Below are 26,163 nucleotides of genomic sequence, written 5' to 3' on the forward strand. Positions count from 1 at the left end.
TCTTGTCTAGCTGCTTTGGCAGTGACAGGTGATAGCTCTAGAAGGCCTGGTGGAGCCCATGCCTAGTACTCCCTCCACCCAAAAGTGGTGTCTGTCTCCCGCGGTGACCAGCAGTGACCCAGCATGACTTCCTGGGCCTTGAAAGGCAAGGCTCATATGTGGTCCTCTCACCATGGAAACCAACGACTGTGTGAGGAGGCCCAGGCCACTCAAGGTGCCACTGCCCCATGAAGTCTCTGCTGACAGCCGGCAGCAGCCTCCCCTGTCAGCCAGCCTCCGTGGGACCCAGGCTAGCCAGCAGCTGCCTGCAGCCCCCACGGAGGGGCTCCTGGTGAGGCCCCCTCGAAGGCGCCCGCTGAGCCCTGGCTGCCCAGCAGACCACCCAGGTGCGGCATGCTCGTGCAGGGGCGGAACACCGCGCCAGCGGCTTCTCCTTTGCAGTTCTCGGGATCCGATTCTTTATTTCACACGCCTCACAGCAATTTACAGAGACTGGACGGACACAGCCGGTGCTGCTCACGGCAGCCGCCCCTGGAGGGGGAGTCACTGCTGTGATTGCTCAGAGTGTGGCTGTCCTCTTCCTTTTTCACTATGCAAAACAGGTGCTTAAAATGTCCCGGTCTCTTTAAAGGTAGCTGGCTGCAGCTGGGTCTATGAATGTCGGTGGTGGCTTCAAGAAAACCCGCCTCTAAAAGCTGCTACAGCTGAGCTCCTGGGACGGGACACTCCCAGCCTTAAGATCAGGAATGTGCCCAGAGGAATCCCTAAACCCAGAAGCTTACTTCAGTGGCCAATCTCGAGCTGGACACAAGCTGAGACATAGGTGGCCGGCAGATGGGGTGGCCTGGCCCTCTCCGTGTGGGGGGCAGCTCTGGCCTGGGCTGTGGTCATCCTGGGCCATGGGCCATGGGCCGTCTGGGCATTCCAGTGGTGGGCCTGGGGGCGGGCAGGGTCAGCCCCGGGTTCACTGTGCACCGTCACCGGGGCCCAGGGAGAGCAGGCAGCACTGCTGGGGGTCCAGGGGTCCTTGTCCACGCTGCAGGCCACACCAGCCAGCTCTCTGGTGCCTTGACAATGGTCTCTGCAGAGAGAGGAGGTGTGAGCTGTGGAAAGAGCCAGGACCCCATTTCACCCCAACCCTGCCCCCCTGCCAGACCCCTAGGCCCCTGAGCCATGGCCTTCAGCAGGCCTGGGCACCCCATTTCTCCCACAGGAGCTGCCCTGAGCCTGAGGAGGCCCCTCCATCAGTGCCCTGCCTTGAGCCTTGGGCCCCTCGGCTGTATGAGAGGAGTGATCCAAAGAGAGGCCCTTGTCTTGGGGACCTCACCTCCATTGAGCTATTCCAAGGGTTGGGGGTTCCCAAAGCTGAGTCAAGGAAGGGACTTATTCAGAGTGTGCAAAAACCAGAGGCAGTGTCCTGCCTCCCCGGGCCAGGACTCTCCAGGACTGTCCAGGGAGACATCTAAGCTTCTGCCAGGTGGTCTAGGGGCCGGATGACCTACCTTCTACATCTTCAGTTCCCTTGTGGCCCCCTAACCCCCAATCCATAAATCAACCCATTCTCCAGGCTGATGAGACCTTGGCCTGACCGTCACCTGGCTCATCCTGGCCCATCCTGTCTCCCCCTTACACGGGCCTCTGCTGCCTGAAAGCTACCAGGCTACTCCACCTCCAGCCCTCTGCAGGGCTGCTCCCTCCCGTTAAGGTGCTCTCTCTCCTTCCCCCGTGTCCAGGCTCTCCCAATCTGTTCACTTCAGGCATCACCTCCTCCAGAAAGCCTTCCTGGCTCTCTGTTCTCACTCACAGCTAATTCTCAGAAAAGCTGTCGGAAGCAGCAAGGAATTAAGAAGTTATCTGTTGGTTTGATGGATACGTGAATGACTCAAATAATGGATTGGCGACGAGGAAAGACAGCTTAGTGGGCAAATCTGTGGACCCTGGAGCCAGACAGCCTGAGTTCAAACATAGCTGCATGCTGGGCTGCGTGGGATTCTGGACAAGTTTCTTGAAATGGAATAAGAGCAGGAGTAAGAACAGTGCTCACCCTACAGCTAGAGCAGGGACTATCCCTGCACGGCTCTGTGCGGCCATGAGAGGGAGGGAGAACAAGGCCCTCTGATCTAAGAGCAGGCGTCTGAGGGGCAGGCACAGGTCCCCCGCAGCACCGCCCCTGCCAGACCAAAGCTCCCTGCAGCCAGCCGGGCCGTGCAGCTCGCGGCCTCCAGGACACCTTGCTACCGGGAGGGGCAGCGCCTCCTGCCCCTTCCCCTGGTGTTCTCCCCCACGGAGACACAGGACACCCGCATGGGCCTAGCCTGGGGGGACACAGGGTTGGGGCTGAAAGGCCGTCTGACGTGTGAAAGGAAGGGCACAGCAGGACCACCCCCACATTATGGGCATGCAGACAGTGCTGGCGCCATCTCCTGGACAGCTCCCTGCTCACACCGGGCACAGAGCTCCCAGCGCACGGGGCCTCGGCCAGCCATCCGGCGGGCGAACAGAGAAGGACTGGAACCAGGAACACAGCTGACACGTGAAGGGCTGGAGAAAATGCCCCCCTTCACTGGTGACCAAAGGAAGGCGACGAGACGCTGATGAAGCACCGCGTAAGTGGTGCTGGCTGTGTCCCCGCGGAAACAGCACGAACACTCAGTGGCGAGCAGAAGGGAAATGCTCCCTCTGTACGGGGCCCCTGAAGGAGAGTCTGGTAATAAGCATATTGAGACTACTTGGTCTAAAGAGTCTGTTCCTAGGATCCCCCCAAAACGTCATCTCAAAAAAGAAAACCAGTTCTCAGCACCGGCATTACCCCCACTTGAGCAGCCAGGGAGGGTCTCATGACACTGGGGTGTCCAGAGCAAAGCTGTGCAGCCCAGACAGTGCGCGACCTGTCACGTCACGGGCAAAGGGCCGCAGAGCTTTGCTCCGGATGCTCCGGCATTCGCCTGGCCACCAAGAGGCAGGCCTAGTGCCGAGGCTCCAGGGCGGGCGATGGGGACCGATCCCTCCTGCAGGGCATGTCCAGGGCGCCGCGTGCACACCTGGGACCCGCAGGCCAGCGCCGAGCCCTCCTGCATGTTTCCTCATTTGCGCCTCAGGGAGGAGAGCAGAAGTAACACAGCGCTGCGCCAGCTAACCAGCCCTCACCAGACTGCTGTCACCCCGACAGGCCCGGAAGCTCTGCCCAGAGCCTCAGTGTGAGGACCGAGGCAGGGGTGGTCTCCCACATGGAGCGAGCTCCTGGTTCCCTGGACGGCTTCTGCAGGGACGCGCCACCTGCCTGTCAGGCAGACCTGGTTTCTGAGCGCTGCCCTCCACCCAGCGCATGGAGGGGCAGCCACCCTGGGCTGGGCAGAGAAAGCACTGATGGGCTGGGTGGTCTTGGGGAAGGAGCAAGAGAGGCATGAGCAGGGCGCAGCCACTGTGGCAGGGCTTCTGCCAGGAAAGGGTGGAGCCCACAGGCAATGGCGTCAGATGACACGGGACCTCGACTGCCGAGGGTGGCAGGTGGGGCAGGAGGGCCGATCCACAAGTCTCTGCTCTGAGCACTCATGAAGTTTCCCAAAAATAAAGCTGTGGAGAAGAATACCCTTGAGTTCACAGTGACAAACCCGGCCGGTGTGGCTCTGGGGTTGACTACCAACCCTGCACCACAAGGTCACCAGTTCGACTCCTGGTCAGGGCACATGCCCAGGTTGTGGGCCTGATCCCCAGTGGGGGGCATGCAGGAGGCAGCCCATCGATGTTCTCTCTCATCAACGTTTCTCTCTCTCTCTCCCTCTCCCTTCCTCTCTCTCTAAAATCAATAAAGAAAAATAAATACAAAATAAATAAATATAAAATAAAACAAAAGCAACAACAAAATAAATAAAAGGGAAGAAAAACAGAACTCATCCTCATTCCTCATAGAAAAAAAAAAAGACAGGATAACAACAGAATTGAAGTCACTGTTTGGTAAGCCCCAGGGGGAAACCAACTGCAGCAGGATTCCCCAGGCGCCGAGGTCTGAGTCAGAGGTCGTGGGGAAGCAGAGTGACCTCTTGCAGAGTTCCTTTTCCATCCGCTGACATCGACCGCCTTGGCCCAAAGACCCCAGTCTGCATGCCCGTGGGGGCCAGTCTGACCCACCAGCACCACCCACAGCACCTGTGTCGGAAATGCAGCCCGGTAAGTGCCACGCGGTCCAGAACATGGTCTCTGTAGGGGACCACTGGCCACCAAGACAAAAAGCCTGCCGCCATTTAAGGAGCCTGGAGACCTGGCTGCCACTGCCACGTGGGATCCAGGGTGACAGGGTGCCACTCAAAGCTCACGACCACAGTGGGAGACACTTCACAGTCCACATTCAGCCAGATCAGACCCCCGAGTCAGAAAAGGATGCTTGAGAAAATATCCTGTGTGTATGTGTGTGTGTGTGTGTGAGTGTGAGTGTGTGAGTGAGTGTGTGTGAGTGTGTGAGTGTGAGTGAGTGAGTGTGTGTGTGAGTGTGTGAGTGTGTGTGTGAGTGAGTGAGTGTGTGAGTGTGAGCACGCGCGCGTGTGTGAGTGTGTGTGAGTGTGTGTGTGAGTGTGAGTGAGTGTGAGTGTGTGTGAGTGTGTGAGTGAGTGTGTGTGTGAGTGAGTGAGTGTGAGTGTGTGTGAGTGTGTGTGTGAGTGTGAGTGTGTGCGTGAGTGTGTGTGTGAGTGAGAGTGTGTGTGAGTGAGTGTGTGAGTGTGTGTGAGTGAGCGCGCGCGTGAGTGAGTGTGAGTGAGTGTGAGTGAGTGTGTGTGAGTGTGTGAGTGTGTGTGGAAAGGGAGCCCGAGGGAGACAAAGGAAGGGGGAGCACCGCGCATGTCCATTGCCACGCCGTGAAGCCCGGCTGGGACCGCATGAAGGGAACACTCATGTCCAGAAGCTTCACCTTCGCTGGGAGTTTCAATTCTCAAAGTAAAGACACAGGGCAAGCGGCTGTGGGCGCGAGGGTGCGCGGTCAGGGCGGGTGCTAGCGGGACCAGCAGCCTGCCTTCGGGCCAGGATTTGAAGCCCAGGTGAGGCTTCGCCATGGGTGGGGGCAGCCAGTACCCAGGGGCCCGGTTCTCCAGCCCTGTCCTGACCAAGCCAGGGTCCCCGCCCTCATCCCCTGCCCCACCGCCCCCAGGCCCATGCCCACATGGCGAAGCTGTGGTTGTCATGCGCCCCGCCGGGCCGGCTCCTGGACTCCACGCCACCACTGCTGTTGTTCAAGCCCCTGAGGCCCGGGTAGGTGGACTGCACCGTCTCCAAGTCTTCAGCCCTCAGCTGGGGCCACAGCTGGGCGGTCCTGAGGGAGAAGGGATGCGGAGGCGCTGAGGTGCCTGGTGTGCAGGCTGCCGCCCGCGCCCCTGCACAGCCCCTGCACAGCCCCAGGCCCCCGGGGTTGCCCCTCAGCTCTGTGCTGGAGGGTGGAAGCAGTCCCAGGTGGCCAGAAAATGCCAGAACACTCCTTGCAAAGGCAGGCAGTGGAGGGTTTGAGAGGTGAATCGCGTCCATGGCGCACAGTATTGTGAACGGAACTAACACCCTGAACTCTACTCCTAAAGATGGTTAGAACAGTCACTTTGATGTTATAAACATTTTACCACCATTTTTAAAAATACAGTCAAATCTTGGTTCTCGAAGGCCTCCCATCTCAAACAATTCGGTTCTCGAACAAGTTGTTCACAGAAAACGTGTCAGTTATCAAACAAAACGTCGGCTCTCAGCCCGACAGCCCTTTGCTGCCGACGCGGGTGTGGTCCGTCGGCCTCTCAGGCGGCAAAGGAGCGGGAGTGAGCAGGGGTCGGCTCACCGCTAAGCCACGACTGCGAACATCGTGGGAAACTGCACTGAGTCTTCACACGGGTGTTTGCTTTGGTTGCTGCTTATTATTATTAAATAATACTATCCAATAAATCACCACGGGTCTTAAGCAGGTGAGGGATAGCAGCAAGTGAATAGGAAAGTTGTAAGAACAATGATAGAGCTTTAAAAAGAAACCGTTGCAGCCCTGGCCAGTCTGGCTCAGCAGTCAGAGCACTGGCCCGCGAACTGGAGAGTCCCGGGTGCGGTTCCCCTTCAGCTAAGGGCACGTGCCTCGGTTGCAGTTCATTGCCGGCCCCAGTTGGGGGTCGTGCGGGTGGTCACCAGTCGATGTGTCCCTCTCACATCAATGTTTCTCTCCCTCTCTCCCTCCTGCTATATCTCAAAATAAATGCAAAAATGTCCTTGGGTGAGGATAGAAATTTTTTTTCTTTTGAAAAGAAACCACTGCAAAGTATGCTGGAGGTGTTGGCGTGTCTAATCTGGTGGCCAAGGATGCCACGGCGGAAACTGACCTTCAGCACAATCTTATTTATTTACTTTTTATTTTATTTATTTATTTACCTTTTAAATCCTCACCCAAGGATATTTTTCCATTTATCTTCAGATAGAGTGGGGGCAGGGAGGGAGACAAACATGGATTTGAGAGGGACACATCGACTGGCTGCCTCCCGCATGACCCCGAACTGGGCCGGGGACCCCTGACTGTAATTGAACCCAGGACTCTTGAGTCTGCGGGCCAACGCTCTAGCCGCTGAGCGACGCTGGCCAGGGCGAGGATCGGCACGACGTAAAACAGAGGCCATCAAGCACGCTGATGCTGCTCAGGGTGTGGGAGCGCTCACGGAACAAGGATCACAGGCAACTGAGAGAGGTTACAACAGAATCATCTGGGGGTCGGGAACAGATTCATCCAACTTACATTCTTTTTTAATGGAAAAAAACGATTTGGTTTTTGAACAAATCACTCCTAGAACAGCCTTCCAGAACCAACTAAGTTTGAGAACCGAGGTTCCACTGAGCCCCCAAAAAGGACAAATCCTAGTGAGGCGGGAGCGGTGGCGAGCCCGACTCCGCCTGAGCTGCAGGTGGCCGTGACCGTCTGCCTGCACACCTGCCACGGCAGGGCACGCACCGCAGTGCAGGGTGAGATCCCCTTGCACCCGCAGCCCACACGCCCTCCAGGGCCGTGACGCTCCATGACCAGAGTGCCAAGCACCAGCCGTAGCGGGGAGACCCTGACTGACCTTGCCTGCAGCCATCATGGGCTGTGAGGGCAGCTCTTGGTAAGGTGACCCCGCTCCTCATGCCTCTGGATGCCGTTAGGAGGCCCGAAAGGGCCTTGGGTGCTGGCACTCCTTGGGCAGTGCCGGGCCAGCTCCTGGCTCCAGGGAGTGGCCAGGGCTCAAGGCCGTGGGCCCAACTCCCGCAAGGATGCTGGGGCCAACGTACCTGTCAGAGCGCTGCTGCTCGGTCTTCAGGCACTTCCGGAGGCAGCAGGTGAGGAAGGCCATGGACATGAGCAGGATGACGGCCGAGCTGACGATGGAGGCGATCACCGCCACCCTGAAGCCGAAGGTCTCATGGGGCGTGAGAGCTGTGAGAGAGGCCAGACCAGCCCGCCCTCAGAGCCCATTCCCCGGGCGGCAGGGAGGCGCGGGCTGCTAAGGCGAAGGTCTGTGCAGACTGTTGCAGCAGGGAGACTATCAGGAAGCCCGCCTCTGGAGAAGGGGTGTTCCAGCAGGACTTGGAGTGTGTACGAGTTCATGGGGGCACCCTGGGAGAAGCTCTGACCGTTCAGTGAGGAGCCCAGCTCTCACCCACTGCAGCCTGGGCCCGAGGCCAGGTGGCAGCAGAGAGCTCTCAGTCTGTTTTCAAAACGCCCCAAACTGGCAAAACCCTTAGGGGCCTCTGGGCCTTCTCTGGTCACTTTAATGAAGGCAAGAAACAAAGGAAATGCCCATGTTTGGGGTCCAAGGACCTTTGGCACATATCAGCCATGTGACCTCGGCTACGGGCCAAGAACTGTTCTATCAGGCTCTGAACTAAGGGTGTTCCGGGAAAACAAGGCCTGAGACCCTAACTCATGCAACCACCTGCTCTGCCCTGCAGCGGTTACGGCTCACATCCCCGGCCCCCACCCTCGCTGGACACTGGCCATTCAGACTGAAGAGGACATCTCCAGCCTCCTTTGTGGTTGCATGTGATCATGTGACCATGCTCTGGCCAGTGGGGAATGAGGGAAACGGGTACAGAACAACTTCTAAGGGCCTTCTTTGCCCTTCCTCTAACCCATAGCAAGTGCCCAGAAGACAGTTGCCGCCATCCTGGATCACACAGTTGAGGTCAAACCCCACAGAGCCACAACATGTAAAGGGCCTGGGTGACCACTGTGGGATACCATGCAGCCTAGGACAGCCCAGTCTGAGGGCTATGGGCAAGAGAAATCTCCCATAGGCCTTGTTATTTTGGTTAACTCCTATTATCTTGGGTTTTCTATCTCCAGGACTCTAACCCTAATAGATACCCTCCTTCTCAGAGGTTTACCAAGCACATGAGTATTTTAAAGACTCTGAGAAGTCCTGCAGCTTATTAACATGGACTTTTCCGAACTGTTTTGACTACTGAGCCCTTTTTATCACACAACATATATGGCCTCCCTTTGAAAACTGCTGTGCTGGGTATTATCCTTCAACACCCTATACAAATACAAACAGAAAACCATCTCCTCCCCCAGTCTGGGGCTCCAGGATCAGATGCATCCTGGCCCTTGGTGTCCCTAGTTCTAGAATTCTTGGCATATGGAATAACCTAGTAAGGGTCACCGTGTGCACCCTTAGAGATTGAACACACGTAAAACAGGTAAGTGCTAGCTCAGCGCGAGTAACGTCTTGGAAGTGACAGGCCATTGGAGCAGCTGCTAGAACTTGAATCCACACTGTGGACATGAAGCCACCAGAGGCCACCAGCACTGGGGGCAGGGCCCTATACAGAGGCCCAGCCAGGACTTGGCACCCACTGCACCTTCTCTGTGGACACCACGCTGTCCACATGACAGCATCAGGCTCCCTCCCATCTACAGCAACAGCTGGTCTGGGGACAGCTCAGGGGAGCAGGCCTCACACTTGCACACGGGGGTCCCTGAAGACCACTCGGCAATGCTCCCCTTCCAGGTGCAGGTAAGGAGGCCGGACCCCGTCATCTGGTGTCCTGAGGGGCAGTGGAGCACGATGATAGTTCCCACAGAAGTGCCATCACCACGAAGGACCTGGAGGGTACCCCTCTGGGGTGGCTGTACTTGGGCACACGTGCCTAGGGAGAAAAAGAGGTGAGACAACATGAGGACCCCACCCCGGAGGGCTGGGGCTCGGCAGGACCCTTGGCCTGGGATGGGCACCACTGCCCCAATGGCCATGTGATGCTCTGAGGTCACCCAGCCACCCAGACCAGGCAGCCACAGAGCCAGTAGCCTAGGAACAAATGCAGAGCTGATTCCTATATTAAGTAGACTCTCAGGGTTCTGAGACCATCGTGTTGGAGAAAGAAACATAATGGAATATTACTCAGCAATAAAAACAACAAAATCTTACCACTTGCAATAACACGGATGGATCTATTGGGCATTATGCTAAGTCATATAAGTCAGATAGAGGACAAATATCGTATGATTTCACTTAGATGTGGAATCTAAAACACAAATTAATAAACAAAAAATCGAAACAGAGACATAGATACAGAGGACCAGCTGAAGGTGGCCAAAAGGGAGGGGTGGGGGGTGGAATTTTTTTTATCTTCACCCGAGGACTTTTTTTTTGTGGTATGTCCCCTAGCAGGAACCGAACCCGGGACTCTCTGGTCTGCAGGCCAGCACTCAACCACTGAGCCAAACTGTCCAGGGCCCGAGGATATTTTTGCATTTATCTTCAGAAAGAGCGGGAGGGAGAGAGACACATCGAGTGGCTGCCACCCACACAACCCAAACAGGGGCTGGGGACAAACTGCAACCGAGGTACATGCCCTTAGCAGGAACCAAACCTGGGACTCTCTGGTCCCCGGGCCGATGCTCTAACCACTGAGCAAAACTGGCCAGGGCATAATTTTTTTAAAAAATATTTTTTCTTTATTGATTTTTAGAGAGATAGAAACATCAATAAGAAAGAACATCGAATGGCTGCCTCCTGCACGCCCCCCACTGGGGATGGGGCCCACAACCTGGGCATGTGCCCTGACCAGGAATCGAACAGGTGACCTCTTGGTGCATGGGTCGATGCTCAACCACTGAGCCACATCAGTCAGACTAAATGAGATAAATTGATGTTTTTTTTTAATCCTCACCCAAGGGCATTTTTTTCATTTTCTGTTCAGATAGAGTGGGAGGCAGAGAGAGAGAGAGACAGACAGACATCGACATGAAAGGGACACATTGAGTGGTTGCCACCCGCACGACCAACCAGGGCCGGGGACAAACTGCAACCGAGGTACATGCCCTTAGAGGGAACCGAACCCGGATCTCTCTGGACCGCAGATCAACACTCTAACCACTGAGGCAAACCAGCCAGGGCGATAAATCGATGTTAAAAAAAATAATAATAATAAATAAAAAAAGCCTTGGCCAGTTTGGCTCAGCGGTTAGAGTGTTGGCCTGCAGTCCGGAAAGACCGGGTTTGGTTCCCGCTAAGAGCATGTACCTCGGTTGCAGTTTGTCCCCGGCCCTGGTGGGTCGTATGGGTGGCAACTACTCGACGTGTCCCTTTCACGTCAATGTTTCTCTCTCTCCCTCCCATTCTATCTGAACAAAATATCGAAAAATGTCCTCCGATGAGGATTAAAAAAAAGAATTCTGAGCAGGGGGGTTCTTAAAAAAGAAAGAAAGAAATGCAACACAAACCTATGAATCAAAAAGTAGATTTTATAGTTATAGGGAAAAATAAATAAAATAAAATGCATGTGCAAAGCTTGGCACAGAAAGAAGAAACGCATCCGAAGACAATAAAAGCAACTATATAAGGAGAATCCCAGTATTTGGACAAGGTTCTCAAGGTCTGGGCAGTTTCTTACTAAATGCTATTCTTGCTACATGTTAAAATGTAGTGCAGTATTTTGCAAACCAGCTGTAAACAGGATGAGCTTGACAGGAACCCAACCAGATAAGTGTAGCCAACTGCAACTGCAAAGAAGATACCAAAGTGTAGTTCACCAAACAGTGTACTTAGCAATGGTAACTAAGCCTTTCTTTATGGAGACAGAGCTTTGGAAGTGAACCTGGTCTCCTTCACTTGCTCCAAGTAAAGACCACCTGGCAACTCGCTAACTACTGCCTGTTCTTGAGTAGAGCAGCCCAAGCAGCGGGCCTCTTGAGTCAGGAACACAAGCATAGCTCCAGAGGCAGAATCAAGGGAAAAAAGACACAGAGAGCCACGGATATGGCTAAATGAAAAGTAAAAAGCAAAAACTTTTGTTATTCCCTAATCACTGAAAAATAAACATAAACTCACATTTTAAAAAGTAGGAAGAGATATTTGGAGAATACAGGACAAATGTTCAACACCCTCAGTTTATGAAGAGATCTTACACATCAATAAGAGTTGAACATCCAAATATAAAAGAACGGACAGCTGTGTGGGCAAGCAATTCACAAAAAAGATAAAGGGCCCCCACACATGAAAAAGCTTGCCTTCACAATAACCGCAGGAGCACCAATTTAAATGAATGTGAATCTTTTACTCAACTTGGCAAAAAGTTTTTTTAAAAGGCCAAATGCAAAGTTAGAAAAAGTCTGGGGGTGTCTCCTCTGGCTGATGGGTGCAGATTCAAACCTCTGGATGGAGTTTGGTAAATGTATCAGGAGCCTTATGTTGTACATGCATCTGAGGATTTAGCCCAAGGAAACGGTATTAATTTGCGGCCAGGATTTCTACACAGGATGTTCCCCTCACAACAGTGAGAAATGGGAGCCACCTGCACCTCCAGCTGTGGGGACGGGGGCAAGAAGTCAAGGCACATCCTGATGATGTCAGCAAGACTCTCCTAACACTGTACAACGTCCTTGCAGAAGGACAGAGACTCTCCAGGTGCAGTGGCAGTAGCAGCACGTTTTATAAAATAATAATGAGGTCCGGCCGGTGTGGCTCAGTGGTGGCGCGTCGACCCTGCCCCAAGAGATCACCGGTTCTATTCCCGGTCAGGGCACAGGCCCAGGTTGTGGGCCCGATCCCAGTGGGGGGCGTGCAGGAGGCTGCCAATCGATGTTCCCTCTCATCTATGTTTCTATCTCTCTCTCTAAAATCAATAAACGGAAAAAAATAATAACGACGACGGCTGCCCGTGCCCCGGGTGCGCCAGGTCCCTGCCGGCAGGCGCCTGAGCTGCTTCCCGTGGGGGTGCACGGAGTGGAACTGCTATGGGTGCTCCCAGCACGCCTCCCCAGCCGAATGCAAGAGGTTCTTCCTTCTGCGCTTCCAGGATGTTCTGATTTTAAGCACCGACTGTAACTACAGTGCACACAGGCAAGCGGTTCGTCTCGGAGGACAGGGACACTGGGTGTGTGGTTGGCCAGCCTGTGCTAGTGGCCACACTGACCCAGAGGCACCCCGCAGGGGCCCAGTGCCCAACATCGTGTGCACAGACAGTGGCTGAGGCCGAGCGACGTGGAGGGAGGGGAGGGGACAGAGGCCAGCTCCTCTAGGCTGAGGGCCCCGTTATTCCTTGCTGACAGGGACATTTTATATGTCCTTGTGAGGCCGCAGCCAGGACCGCCCCCCTGCGCCCCAGGCACAGTGTCCTGTGCCCACTCGGCCTGTCACAACCCACCAAGCTCCGGTGCTCCCACCTGGTTTGCCCTGTGGCTGCCCCCATTTTCACTTCAGTGGTAGTTACCAAACCCTCTATTCTTGACTTGCTCTGGCCCCAAGTCTTAGAACTTAACTGGACTCTTTCTCAATCTACAACCAACCTACCAGCAAACCTGCTTTCCAAATATATCTATACACAGGACACCTGTACTGGGCCGGAGTGGCCCCCTAAATCCACATCTACCTGGAGGCAGCCATGGAGAGCTCCGTTGCGGAATACAGAGCACCCCATTTTACAGGGTGTGGGGACAGAACACCCAGGACTGTGCAGACCTGTGGCTGTCACTCTGGAGGGTCACACACGTGTACTCAGTCACCCACACTGGTGCTTCACACATCAGCTCAAAACCAGCCCCAAGGCTCAGGGAGGCCAAAGTACCTGGGCCTGGCCATGCAGCCCTGCCCCGCTCAGGGTGAGGGGTTCACAGGGCAGCAGCAGAGCCAGGCTTCAGCTTTGACCGTGTATTCTGCCATCAGGGAGGCCGAGTTTGCTTGAGGCCCTCATGGTGTGTGGTAACAAGAAGGACCAGGCTTGGCTGTGCTTGGCCATGCTGCATGAGTCTACCCACTACCTCTGCCCAACTAGGAACCTTGGGGCGGTCCTCACAGGCAGAGTGTGAGCCTGGGGGGCTGACTTCAAGATCAGCACAAACAACATTTGGGCACCTGATGAGTGTTTTGGGGTTACAGCCCTATGAGGAAGGTAGCCATCTCCACCTTACAGATGGGAAAACTGAGGTACAGCAAGGCTGGATGATATGCTAAGAGTCACCAGCGGGAAGGTGATAGGGTGGAGCTGTGCTGGGCCTTGGTGCCACGGAAGCTATACTTTCCAGTGTGTCTCAGTTTGTGGTTGCTCACCACCAACACCACCACCACCACCACCACCACCACCACCTCCATCACCACCACCACCACCACCTCCATCACCACTACCACCACCACCACTGCCATCATCACCTCCATCACCAATGCCATCTCCATCACCACCACCACCACCATCACCTCCATCACCACCACCATCTCCATCACCACCACCACCACCATCACCTCCATCACCACCACCATCTCTATCACCACCACCATCTCCATCACCACCACCACCACCACCATCTCCATCACCACCACCATCTCCATCATCACCACCATCTCCATCACCACCACCACCATCACCACCTCCATCACCACCACCACCACCATCTCCATCACCACCACCATCTCCACCACCACCACCATCTCCACCACCACCACCACCTCCATCACCACCACCACCTCCATCACCACCACCACCTCCATCACCACCACCACCTCCATCACCATCTCCATCACCACCACCATCTCCATCACCACCACCACCTCCATCACCACCACCACCACCATCTCCATCACCACCACCATCTCCATCACCACCACCACTACCATCTCCACCACCACCACCACCACCTCCATCACCACCACCACCTCCATCACCATCTCCATCACCACCATCTCCATCACCACCACCATCTCCATCACGACCACCACCACCAACAGCAGCAGCAGCAACACTGCTACTGTAGCAATGCCAGTCTGCACCCACATCCTGACCTCATGAGGCACTCAGGACAGCGGAGAGGAAATCATTATTATCCCCACTTTAACATGTGAAACCCAAGCTCAGAGAGGTGGCTGACATGTCCAATGCCCAAGGCAGAGAGGGAGCAGCTGGTAGTGGACACCGCACTAACGGTCCTACGATAACAGCAGGACAAGGGGTAGGTCTGGGGCACGCTCACACCTACTACAGATGCATGGGTGTTTGCAACAGAGAGTGTCCCTTGCATGTAAACAGCACTTACATATTAATAAGACAGGACAGGACACAATTCACAACAGAGCCTGGCTGGGTGGCTCAGCTGGTTGGAGCATCACCCCATGCACCAAAAGGTTGCAGCTTTGATTCCAAGCCAGGGCACATACCTGGGTTACAGGTTCGATCTCGGTCAGGGCGCATACAGGAGGCAACCAATCAATGTTTCTCTCTCTCCCCCTCCCTCCCTTCCACTCTATCTAAAAATCCATGGAAAAATATCCTTCGGTAAAGATTAACAAAAGAAAAAATAAATATGTATTACTTATATTTTTTAGAAATAAATTTAACAAAAGAACAAAACGTAAACTCTGAAAACTACAAAACATCGTTAAGGAAGTTAAAGACCCAAATCCGTGGGAAATGCCACGTGCTCGTGGTGAGGAGGGCAGTGCTCTGGTTCCGGGATGCAGAGCCCCAGCGGCCACCTCTGCAGAAGCCGACAAACTGCTCCTAAAGTTCGTAAGGAAATGCAAAAGACCTAGACCAGCCAAAACAAAAACCAGCCTGAAAAGGAAGAACAAAGTTGGAGGACTCACACTTCCCCATTTCAGAGCTGACCACAGAGCTACGGGGATCGGAACAGGGTGGTCCCAACATCAAGACAGACACACGGGCAGAGAGAACAGGCTCCACTTGCAGGCCCTGGATCTTTGACAAGGACGCCAAGACAATTCAACGGGCAGGGAACGGTCTCCAACCATCGTGCTGGGACAACAGTACCCATGTGCCAGAGTAAAGTTGGACCTCTCCTCACATCATAGACAGAAATGAACTGAAAATGAATCACAGACATAAATATAAAAGATGAAACTTTAAAACTCTGATTTCTTAGATACGATACCAATCGCCGAACAACAAAAGAAAAAAATAAACCAGACTTCATTCAAGTTGAAAACATCTGTACTTCAAAGGACACGATCAAGAAAGTGAACATTTTTACAGAGTGGGAAAAAATATTTGCAAATCATATCTCTGATAAGGGACTTGTATCTAGATTGTATAAATTATTACAACTGAACTATAAAAACACAAAGAACCCACTTTTAAAATGGCCAAAGTTGCTGAATAGACATTTCTCTAAAAGTTTACCGATGGCCACCCAGTACCCACATAAAAAGATGCTCAACATCACCAGCTTCAGAGAAATGCAAACCAAGCGCCCAGGGAGACCTCTGCCTAGCCGGCTGCCCACAGCAAAGCCAGGTGTACCCGAAGTGCGGGCTGGAGGCCCACACCCTGCAGGGGGCAGGAATGCAAAGCAGGGCAGCTGCTCTGACAGCTTCTCCACCAAACACAGCAATGGCCCCTAGAACACAGCAATGCCCCCCTGGAACACAGCAATGCTCCCCCTGGAACACAGCAATGGCCCCTAGAACACAGCAATGCCCCCTGGAACACAGCAATGCCCCCTGGAACACAGCAATGCCCCCCTGGAACATAGCAATGCCCCCTGGAACACAGCAATGCCCCCCTGGAACATAGCAATGCCCCCTGGAACACAGCAATGCCCCCTGGAACACAGCAATGCTCCCCTGGAACACAGCAATGCCCCCTGGAACACAGCAATGCCCTCCTAGACATACGAGCAGAGGAAATGAACACACGTCCACACAAGGACTTACACACAAATGTTGGAAGCAGCACTCGGCACAGTAGCCAAGCAGCAGAAATAACCCACACGTCCCTCAGTGGTTTGATAGCCGGTCCATTCATCTCATGAACACTGTTTGGCAATAAAACGAAACGAAGCGACGGCGCATGTACAATGTGAAGGCACCTTCGAAGCATTAAGATCCACGCACGAAGCAGTCACCAAAGCCCACCCATCGTGTGATCCCATTTATGTGAAATGTCCAGAAAAGGCAAATCCACAGAGACCAGAAGTCGATTCGCAGTTGCTGGGCAAGGATGAGGGAGTCGGGAGTGACCGTGCCTAGGGGTGTGGGTGGGTCTTCTTTCTGGAATGATGACGTCCTGAAATGAATGGTTACATATATCAATGAGTGTACTAAAAGCCCTTGAGTTGTACACATTAAATGTACAATTTAAACGGGTGAATCATATGGTATGTGACTTATACCTCCATAAAGTTATTGCAAAAATCCAGGGGGAATAAATAAGTTAGAGAAATGCAAATTTGAAACCTAAAATACTGTTTTTGGCCTCTTGGCTTGGTCAAAATTAGAAAGACAAACAGCCCACCAGATTGGTGCTACTTTAGGGGGAGGAGACATACCCCTGGGGTGGAGGCAGGGTGGGCCTGACAGCTGTCTGCCCTGCAGCAGGGGGCTGGGCTGGCTACCCCAGGGAGCACAGTGAGGGGGACCTCTGTGCCTTTGTCTAGACGTTTCCAGGAACCCCACACTCACCCTCACTGGCCTCGGGTCCCCCAGTGCTCAGGGGCGCACTGGGGCGCCAACTCTAAGCCAGTGTCTGGGCTCTAGTAAACCACAACGTCTCCACAGGACCGAAGCGGGTGTGAGTGGATGCACCCGGACAGACGGACAGCAACCTTTCTTTTCCAGGATCTGTGGACTTGGACAGGTGCTGTCCCTCCAGCCAGGACGGTGGACATGTGTTTCGGGACAAGGCAGTCAAAGCAGGGCAGCCACAGGCTTGCCACGTGGCCCGTTGCCCAGGAGTGCCAGCCAGGCAACACTTCCTGGTCCTCGATTTAGAGGACTTCTCCATTTTTTTCTGTAACTAAGCACCTTTTTTTCCCCTTTGTGTACATTTTTGAAAATCTGTTTTTTATTTAAGTATACTTGGCATAGTCTTCTATTGGTTATATTAGTTTCGGGTGTATAATATAGTGACTTGATGTTTTTACACCTTACGACGTGATCACCCTAACTCTAGGAACCATCTGTCAGGGTGAAGGCATGATGGACAATGTCCCCTTTCTCACCCGTCCCTCCACCCCTCCCTCCTGGTAACCATCCCTCTGCTCTGTTTCTGAGTCTGTTTCTTTTGTTTTTAGTTCATGTATAAGTGAGATCGCATGGTATTTGTCTTTCTCTGACTTATTTCACTTAACATAACCCTCTAGGTCCATCCGTGCTGTCGCAAATGGCTCGATTTTGTTCTTTTTTATGGCTGGGTAATATTCCTTTGTATACGTGGACCACCTCTTCTTCATCCATTCGTCTATTGATGGACACCTAGGTTGCTTTTATCTTGGCTGTTGTAAATAATGCTGCAGTGAACTTAGGGGTGCAGATATCTTTCTGATTTCGTGTTTGTTTTCTTTGGTTAAATACCCAGAATGGAATTGTTGGGTCATGAGGTATATTCTTTTTTCATTTTTTGAGGAATATCCATATTATTTCCGTAGTGGCTGCATCCATTTGCCACCCACCAACAGTACACAAGGTTCCCTTTGCTCCAGTTCTTCACCAATATTTGGTGTTTGTTGACGACACCATTCTGACAGGTGTGAGGCCGTCTCACTGGGGCTTGACTTGCATTTCGCTGTGTGTCCTCTTCGGAGAAGTGTCTGTTCAGGCCCTCTGCTCTGTTTTCAGACTGTGTGTTACTGCTATTAGTTCTATGCCTTTCTTATATGTTCTGTGTATCGACCCCGTGTCGCAGGCCGTGTCTGCAAACATGCCTTCCCACGCGGTGTTGCCTTTCTGTTTTGTTGAAGGTTCTTGTGCTGTACGACCTGCTTTCTGTTTTCCCAGTTCCATGTGGCCCTCAGGGAGCGGTGACCTGGTGGAGGAGGTGGTCAGCGAGGGTGTGGGTTCTGGGGATGCTCGTGGCTGTGCCAGGACCCACACCAGTGCCTGGTGAATCGAGGAGGAAGGGATGAACTCATGTTCATCCTTTGAAGATACTGCGCAACTCGCACTTATGAAAAAAGTAAGACGTCTTGCGGGATGGACAGCAGTGGCGGATGTGGTGAAGGAGCCCAGTGACTCGTCCAAGGCAGGATCGAGCTGGGGTGGTTACAAAATGTTCGAGAAAGGCCTGCCTCTGACTACCTGGTATGCCCACCCTCCTCAGGTCCCAGGTGGTGGATACCCAGCACCCCTGGGCCCCTGCCACCTCTGATGAGCTGGTGCCCCCTGAGTGCTCGCCCTAAAGGGGGCATCCTTCTACCTAAGTCTCAGCTGGCAGCAGAGGCTCCAGGGACCCACGCACACGGGCTGGGTGACCCGCATCACTGCGCAGCTCTGGGCTCGGGCCCCACCTGTAAGTGCTGCAGTGAGCAGGTGGGATGGGCTGACCAGCCGCAGCCCCAGCCCCAGCCCCAGCCCCAGCCCCAGCCCCAGCCCCAGCCCCCGCCCCCGCCTCAGCCCCAGCCCCAGCCCCAGCCCCAGCCCCAGCCCCAGCCCCAGCCCCAGCCCCTGCCCCAGCCCCGGGGACGAAAGCACCACTGCACCTGAGGAAGAGCACCTGGGGTGTGCAAGGCAGGGGGAGAGGGCTGGCTGGCAACCGCCACATCCTATGTCCCACTGGGCAGCTCCCGCACCCATGGAGGTCACTCATCCAGAGGACGGGATGGAACTAGCCCTTCAAAGATGCTCTGGGCCCATCTTGCCCCTTGGGGAGCTGGGGATGGAGAGTCCCTCAGAAGAGCTGGGGACGGGGGTCCTTCCAGTGGGGTCCCACTCCCTCCCCTCTGCGCTTCCACGGGAGCCAGGGAGCCCTGCTCCTGGCAGAAGAGTGGTTTGAAAGTTTTCCCAGAAAAACGAAACCAGAGGTCTGAGGAAATGCCCAGGAAGGAAGGAAGGAGGGAGGGAAAGAGGGAGGGAGGGAGGTGGGAGGGAGGGAGAGAGGGAAAGACTGAAGAGGGAGGGAGGGAGGGAGGGAGGGAGAGAGGGAGGAAGGGAGGGAGGGAGGGAGGTGGGAGGGAGGTGGGAGGGAGGAAGGGAGGGAAAGAAGGAAGAGGGAGGGAGGGTAGGTGGGAGGGAGGGAGTAAAAGAGGGAAGACGGGGGAGGGAGGGAGGGAGGGAGGGAGGTGGGAGGGAGGTGGGAGGGAGGTGGGAGGGAGGAAGGGAGGGAAAGAAGGAAGAGGGAGGGAGGGTAGGTGGGAGGGAGGGAGTAAAAGAGGGAAGATGGAGGAGGGAGGGAGGGAGGGAGGGAGAGAGGGAGGAAGGGAGGGAAAGAAGGAAGAGGGAGGGAGGGTGGGTGGGAGGGAGGGAGTAAAAGAGGGAAGACGGGGGAGGGAGGGAGGGAGTCTTTCCCTCCCTCCCCTCCCTCCCTCCCTCCCTCTCTCTCTCCCTCCCTCTTCCTTCTTTCCCTCCCTCCCTCCCTTCCACCTCCCTCCCTCCCTCCCTCTTCCCTCTTTCCCTCCCTCCCTCCCTCCCTCCCTCCTTCCCTGAAAAATGGGGTGATCTGCCCCCTCAGGGTCACAGGAGGGAGGGAGGGAAGCCCTTGCCCAGGGCCACCCTGTGGTGAGTGTTACGTCCTGGAACGTTCCCCGACCTGGGAAGCCAGAGTTGTACCTGTTATGGTGGGTCTGTTCAGATGCCCCACAGCCTCCTGCCCCTTCACGCAGGGTCTGACCCTGGTTCAACCACCTCCTGGCTCCAAGTTCTGAACCTGGCCCTCACCTTGCTCAGACTCAATTTCCCCACCTGCAAAATGGGGTGACCTGCCCCCTCAGGGTCACAGGAGGAGGGGAGGAGTGGGACCACCCCATGGAGACCCTAGAGCAGTGCCAGGAGCACAAGAATGCTCCCCAGACCACGCCCTGCACCCCCCCCCCATCCATGGAGACCTCCTCCACCTGCCACCCCGCCCCTGCCCCAACGGGATCTCCTGCTTCACCCTCCTGGGCCTAGAAGGTCAGCCATAGCTCCTCTGGGCTGAGCCCATTGTCCAGGTAAAAGATTCAGACCCACAGATCTGCCCCCACCTTGGATGTACCATGACAGCAGCCCCCCCCCCAGACCTTCCACAGCACTCACGATCCACAGCAGCCCCCCCCCAGACCTTCCACAGCACTCACGATCCACAGCAGCCCCCCCAGACCTTCCACAGCACTCACGATCCACAGCAGCCTCCCCCCCCCGTCCAGACCTTCCACAGCAGCCCCCCCCAGACCTTCCACAGCACTCACGATCCACAGCAGCCCCCCCCAGACCTTCCACAGCACTCACGATCCACAGCAGCCCCCCCCAGTCCTTCCACAGCACTCACGATCCACAGCAGCCCCCCCCCAGTCCTTCCACAGCACTCACGATCCACAGCAGCCCCCCCAGACCTTCCACAGCACTCACGATCCACAGCAGCCTCTGCCCAGACCTTCCACAGCACTCACGATCCACAGCAGCCCCCCCATCCCAGACCTTCCACAGCACTCACGATCCACAGCAGCCTCTGCCCAGACCTTCCACAGCACTCACGATCCACAGCAGCCCCCCCCAGTCCTTCCACAGCACTCACGATCCACAGCAGCCCCCCCAGACCTTCCACAGCACTCACGATCCACAGCAGCCCCCCCCCCAGACCTTCCACAGCACTCACGATCCACAGCAGCCCCCCCCAGTCCTTCCACAGCACTCACGATCCACAGCAGCCCCCCCCAGTCCTTCCACAGCACTCACGATCCACAGCAGCCCCCCCATCCCAGACCTTCCACAGCACTCACGATCCACAGCAGCCTCTGCCCAGACCTTCCACAGCATTCACGATCCACAGCAGCCTCTGCCCAGACCTTCCACAGCACTCACGATCCACAGCAGCCCCCCCCAGACCTTCCACAGCACTCACGATCCACAGCAGCCCCCCCCAGACCTTCCACAGCACTCACGATCCACAGCCCCCCCCGCCCAGACCTTCCACAGCACTCACGATCCACAGCAGCCCCCCCCAGACCTTCCACAGCACTCACGATCCACAGCAGCCCCTCCCCCGCCCAGACCTTCCACAGCACTCACAATCCACAGCAGCCCCCCCATCCCAGACCTTCCACAGCACTCACGATCCACAGCAGCCCCCCCCATCCCAGACCTTCCACAGCACTCACGATCCACAGCAGCCCCTCCCCCGCCCAGACCTTCCACAGCACTCACAATCCACAGCAGCCCCCCCCATCCCAGACCTTCCACAGCACTCATGATCCACAGCAGCCCCCCCCATCCCAGACCTTCCACAGCACTCACGATCCACAGCAGCCCCTCCCCCGCCCAGACCTTCCACAGCACTCACGATCCACAGCAGCCCCCCCCATCCCAGACCTTCCACAGCACTCACGATCCACAGCAGCCCCCCCATCCCAGACCTTCCACAGCACTCACGATCCACAGCAGCCCCCCCATCCCAGACCTTCCACAGCACTCACGATCCACAGCAGCCCCCCCCATCCCAGACCTTCCACAGCACTCACGATCCACAGCAGCCCCCCCCATCCCAGACCTTCCACAGCACTCACGATCCACAGCAGCCCCCCCCATCCCAGACCTTCCACAGCACTCACGATCCACAGCAGCCCCCCCCATCCCAGACCTTCCACAGCACTCACGATCCACAGCAGCCCCTCCCCCGCCCAGACCTTCCACAGCACTCACGATCCACAGCAGCCCCCCGCCCAGACCTTCCACAGCACTCACAATCCACAGCAGCCCCCCCCCATCCCAGACCTTCCACAGCACTCACGATCCACAGCAGCCCCTCCCCCGCCCAGACCTTCCACAGCACTCACAATCCACGCCAGGACGGGCAGAGGGGGCACAGTGCCAGGGGTCCATGGGGGCTTCAGTCATGTCTACTCAGGCTCCCTGGGGACCTCAGGACACCCTCATTGCTCTCCTCCCCAGCCTGGAGTCCTGGAGTCCCCTTGCTGAGCCCCCAACACCCTCACTGCACCCACTCCTCAGCTTGGGGCCCCCAAACACCCCTCACTGGCCCCCAATAGCCCTTCCCACACTTGGTACCTAAGAAGCAAATCTCAACTCCTCCCCCTTGTGCCAAAAACCCTCATAGATACCCAGCTGCCCCAGGACACCCCTCCTAGCTCCCCTGTCCCCTGGCTGTCCTCCCCCCCCCCCCCCGCGTCAGGCCACTCACCTGCAGCAAGACACAAGATGCTGCATGTCCCCCAGTGCTTCCTGGGCTGGACCAATGCACCCCTCAACCTTGGCTGTATTTGTCCTTGGCACTTTAATCACCCCTCTTTTTTACTATGTGAAAATAAATCTCAAATGAGAGAAAACAGAAAAAACACAGGGAATGAATTTGATGCAAGTAAGAGACAAACCAAGAACAACTCTGTCGGGTCAATGAACAGTGACAAGAGCAGACGACCCACGGGGCAGCCCTGCATGCTCAACACCCCGACACCCCTCCGGCCCCAGCCCCAGCCTCCCCCGGCCATCATGGCCCCTGGGGCTGAGAACAAGTCTTGCTTGTCAGCCTTTTTTCTAGAAACCTGGACCATAGGTCTGCTCCTATCGTCCTCCCTCCCGGAGCCCACACAGTCCCCAAACCTTGACCAGATCAGCTGGGGACCAGATAACAAGTTACCTTTCACACTGGCCAGTCCACCCAGGGCTTGGAGCCTGGCCTTGTCCCTGTGAGACCAGAGAGTCACTTCCTCCTCTGGGTCTCAGTTTCCCCAAATGGAAAGGAGAAAGCCCAGAATTTCTCAGATGGCTGCAAAGTGTGACATGCACGCACAGGTGCACTACAGACAGGGGGACCCCCAAGACCCCTGCAGGGGGGCAGGCACAAGCAGGAGGCCCACAGCCCTAACTGTGTGTCCTTAGTCAAGACACTTACCCTCTCTGAGCCTGTCTCCTCTCCCCATTGACGGTGGCATGAGGTTCAGAGCCACCGCAGGGCTGGACTCTGACCACAGCTCGACCTGGGCCTTCCAAGAACGAAACTAGACTAATTCCAAGCCAGGAAGTCTGCCCCCAAACCTCTCAGGGAAGACTGCCTAAGCTCCAGCAGCTGCCTCATTCAGCCGTCCGCCTCTTCCCTGGCAGGAGGCCAGAGCCAGCCTCAGGGCACATACGTCCTATCTGGGCCTCCGTGTCTCCTCTATGAAATGGGCCAAGGCAGCAGGGCAGCAGGAGTGAAGCCAAGATGCCCAGAACATGCCTTCACCCTCTGGTCCCGCTACTGCTCCTACGGTCCTTCCAGGGTGCAGAGTGTGGGGGAATCATGCCACTGGCCCACATTCCTGGACAATCTCCTGGAGCAGGGAGTACTGGAGCTGCCCCGGGGGCAGGGCTGGGCGCCCGTGGGCAGCGGAAAGGTGGTTTCTACAATGGGCTGGGTGCCAGCCCCTCCTCGTCAGCCACTCAACAAACAGTTCTTTTTTTTCAAAGTTTTCTTTTCTTTTTTATTAATTTATTTTTGTTACAGATGTTTCTCCTTTTCCCCCTCTGATACCCTCCTCCGATATCCTCCCAACTCCCCAGCATTGTTGTCTATGTCCATTGGCTACACATAGGGCACGTAAGTCCTGTGACTGAACAAACATTTAAAAGCCTGCTCTGAGCCAGCCCCCCCACCCCCGCCAGCCTCACATGGAAGATGAGGGAAGGACACCGAGCCCAGAACACTGCATCCATCTGGCTGCACTTTCAGGAAGGGCAATGTGCCCATTTCACAGACTGTAGGAAAACAGCCCATTGCTGAGTTTTAGACAGTGCCAAACTCTCTCCAAAAGACCTGTCCCTTCCCAGCCCGGCAGGGAGAGGAGGGTGCCCAGTTCACAGCCCAAGAGGCTGGGGCCGTAGGGGAGTGGTGGAGGCCCAAGGGCTGCATTACCCCAAGCAGAACAGCCATGGCCAGGGTGTTGGCTCTCTCTGGCCTGCCCAACAGCATGGGGGGCAGGTCCATAATGCCCACCACTTAACACACCTGGAAACTAAGGCACAGAGGCAGAGACGCATCCCAGGTAAAAGGGGTTCCAACCTCAAATTTCAGAAACAGGCCCCTGGGTTGGGACCCAGGGTACCCGCCTGGCAGGAAGCTGAGTTGCAGCAGATCATAAGCGCCGGCGGGCTAGGCTGCCAGGAGGGAGGGCAGGGGCGGGGCTGAGTTCCTCTTTCCCCAGGAGAGTCCTCTGCAAACCTCCGTTTCTGTGCGAACATTCGAAAACTGGCTGACGTGGGCAAGTCCCTGCACCTCTGGTCCACTCGGCACCCACAGGGTACCCCCTCACACACCCAGTTCAGGATTGGGCATCAGGCTGCCCTGGGGTGTCAAACAAAATAAACGCACCACACCAGGCCAGGGCAGGTCTTAGCTCCCACTTGGTGACTTAATTCCCTGAGCCTCAGTTTCCCCATCCGAGAAGCAACCCCCATCCCCTCCCCGTGGCAGGTAGTTTTAAGCAGGACCGGCTGCACCTGGGTGCACCTGGGCCAGCTTCCACCTGTGCAAAGCCCAATCCTGCGCCTGGCCTCTGGCTTCAGGGTCTACTAAAGTGACCTCCAGGGCACCTAGTGCACGAATCTGGGTCTAAGTCTCTTTCTAAAAGGGCTGGATTTTAGGTGCGATCATAGGACAAGACCGGCACTGGAGCTCCCCTCTCCCAGGCTTAGTCCCCCCACCAGTGGAGTGGGGCCAGGGAGCACCTCCCCGCAAGGCGAGGCCAGTTCCGATTTCTCCGCGTCCGCCGACTGGCCAGCGCCGCGGCCCCCACGGGGAAGGGCGCACACCTGGCGGGCAAAAGGCTGTGGCCCCGCCAGCTTTCAGGCTGCTCGCCGCCCGCAGGCAGTGCCCTGGGCGCCCGCTGGCAGGACGGGGTCCGGGAGGTTCGCCCTCGGGCCGGTCTCCCGCTGCGCCTTCCCTACTCACCCCGACCGCGGCTGTGTGCCCCAGCCCGCTGTACGCCCCTCCCAGCCCAGCACTGCGGCCTGCGGCCCCCGGCCCCCGGCCCCCGGCCCCCGGCTCCGCAGCGCACCCCCTGGACGGTGCACCCCGCCCCAGCTGTGCGGCTCTTCCAGGTGGTGCGCCCACCCCGCGTCCCGGACTGTGCGGTGTCCCGTCCGGGAACAGGGCGCAGATCCCGGTTAGCGCCCCGCGGTCCTGGCCTTCACCTGTGCTGTTCCCGGGGGCGGGTGTGGCCTTCCCCGGGTGTCCCCTGGGTCTTGCCCTGCCGCGGAGGGTCTCAGCCGCCCGACGCATCCCTGCGCGCGCTCCCGGCGGTCCGCCTGACTGCCCCTGAGCGGCCGGCGGGCGGGGCGGGGCATCCCGGGCACGCCCTCCCGGAGACCCGCCCCCTTCCGGTAAGCTGGGTGCCAAGGCCGGCCGGTGGGAGCCCGAATGCCCCAGGGGACGAAGCCGGCGAAGCAGGAAGTCATGCTCCAGGGCCTTGGGCAGGTGGCTGCCTCTGCACCCGCCTCTTAGACTGCATGGGTGTCCCCAGGCCAGGTGTCAGGTGGACCCCATTTGTGTCCTGTGGGCCAGAGACGGGTGTGGATATTTTAGGTCCTCTTTGAGGGACGCCTGGGTGGTGGGGGCGGGATTCAGACCCTCGAGGTCTGGCACAGGGCCACACACCCACGGAGCCGCCCTCTCCTGGCTCTCCCAGTCCTGCCTTGGTCCCTCTGCAGAGGCCAGCCCAGGACCCCACGGAGCGGGTCTCAGACCACAGATACCTGAGCTGGGACCCTATGGGGCTCAGGCTGGCTTTTGAGCAGGAGTCCTGCCAGGCAGAGCTGGGGTAGGCAGTCCTTG

At 56.4% G+C, this 26,163-nt stretch overlaps 1 protein-coding gene across 2 annotated transcripts; it reads right to left on the bottom strand.

Moving 5' to 3' along the window:
* Positions 1 to 436: 436 nt before the first annotated feature.
* SUSD3 (sushi domain containing 3) lies at positions 437 to 25,614 on the bottom strand. 2 transcript variants are annotated; one of them, XM_036278519.1, is made up of 5 exons: positions 25,524 to 25,614; positions 8,941 to 9,129; positions 7,270 to 7,414; positions 5,150 to 5,299; positions 437 to 1,081 (listed from the first exon to the last, which is right to left on the bottom strand). In XM_036278519.1, exons 1-5 carry the CDS (start codon positions 25,609 to 25,611, stop codon positions 784 to 786), a joined length of 870 nt encoding a protein of 289 aa, XP_036134412.1. In that variant the 5' UTR covers positions 25,612 to 25,614; the 3' UTR covers positions 437 to 783. The 2 variants fall into 2 exon arrangements, with proteins under 2 accessions (XP_036134412.1, XP_036134411.1); XM_036278518.1 differs by lacking the exon at positions 25,524 to 25,614 and having other exon boundaries at positions 8,941 to 9,259.
* Between the last annotated feature and the right edge of the window lie 549 nt (positions 25,615 to 26,163).

This window comes from Molossus molossus, unplaced genomic scaffold (genome assembly GCF_014108415.1).
Source record: "Molossus molossus isolate mMolMol1 unplaced genomic scaffold, mMolMol1.p scaffold_m16_p_29, whole genome shotgun sequence".
In the NCBI taxonomy this organism is placed as follows: Eukaryota; Metazoa; Chordata; class Mammalia; order Chiroptera; family Molossidae; genus Molossus; species Molossus molossus.

What these genes read in the sequence shown, in the direction of transcription:
- SUSD3 (XM_036278518.1), bottom strand. Translation starts at nt 9,232, where the DNA reads ATGGCCATTGGGGCAGTGGTGCCCATCCCAGGCCAAGGGTCCTGCCGA. An exon ending in AGGGACCCCCGTGTGCAAGT is followed by an intron (nt 7,415 to 8,940) that starts GTGAGGCCTGCT and finishes CCTCTCTCACAG; the next exon opens with CTCTCACGCCCCATGAGACC. An exon ending in GACAACCACAGCTTCGCCAT is followed by an intron (nt 1,082 to 5,149) that starts GTGGGCATGGGC and finishes CTCTCTCTGCAG; the next exon opens with AGACCATTGTCAAGGCACCA.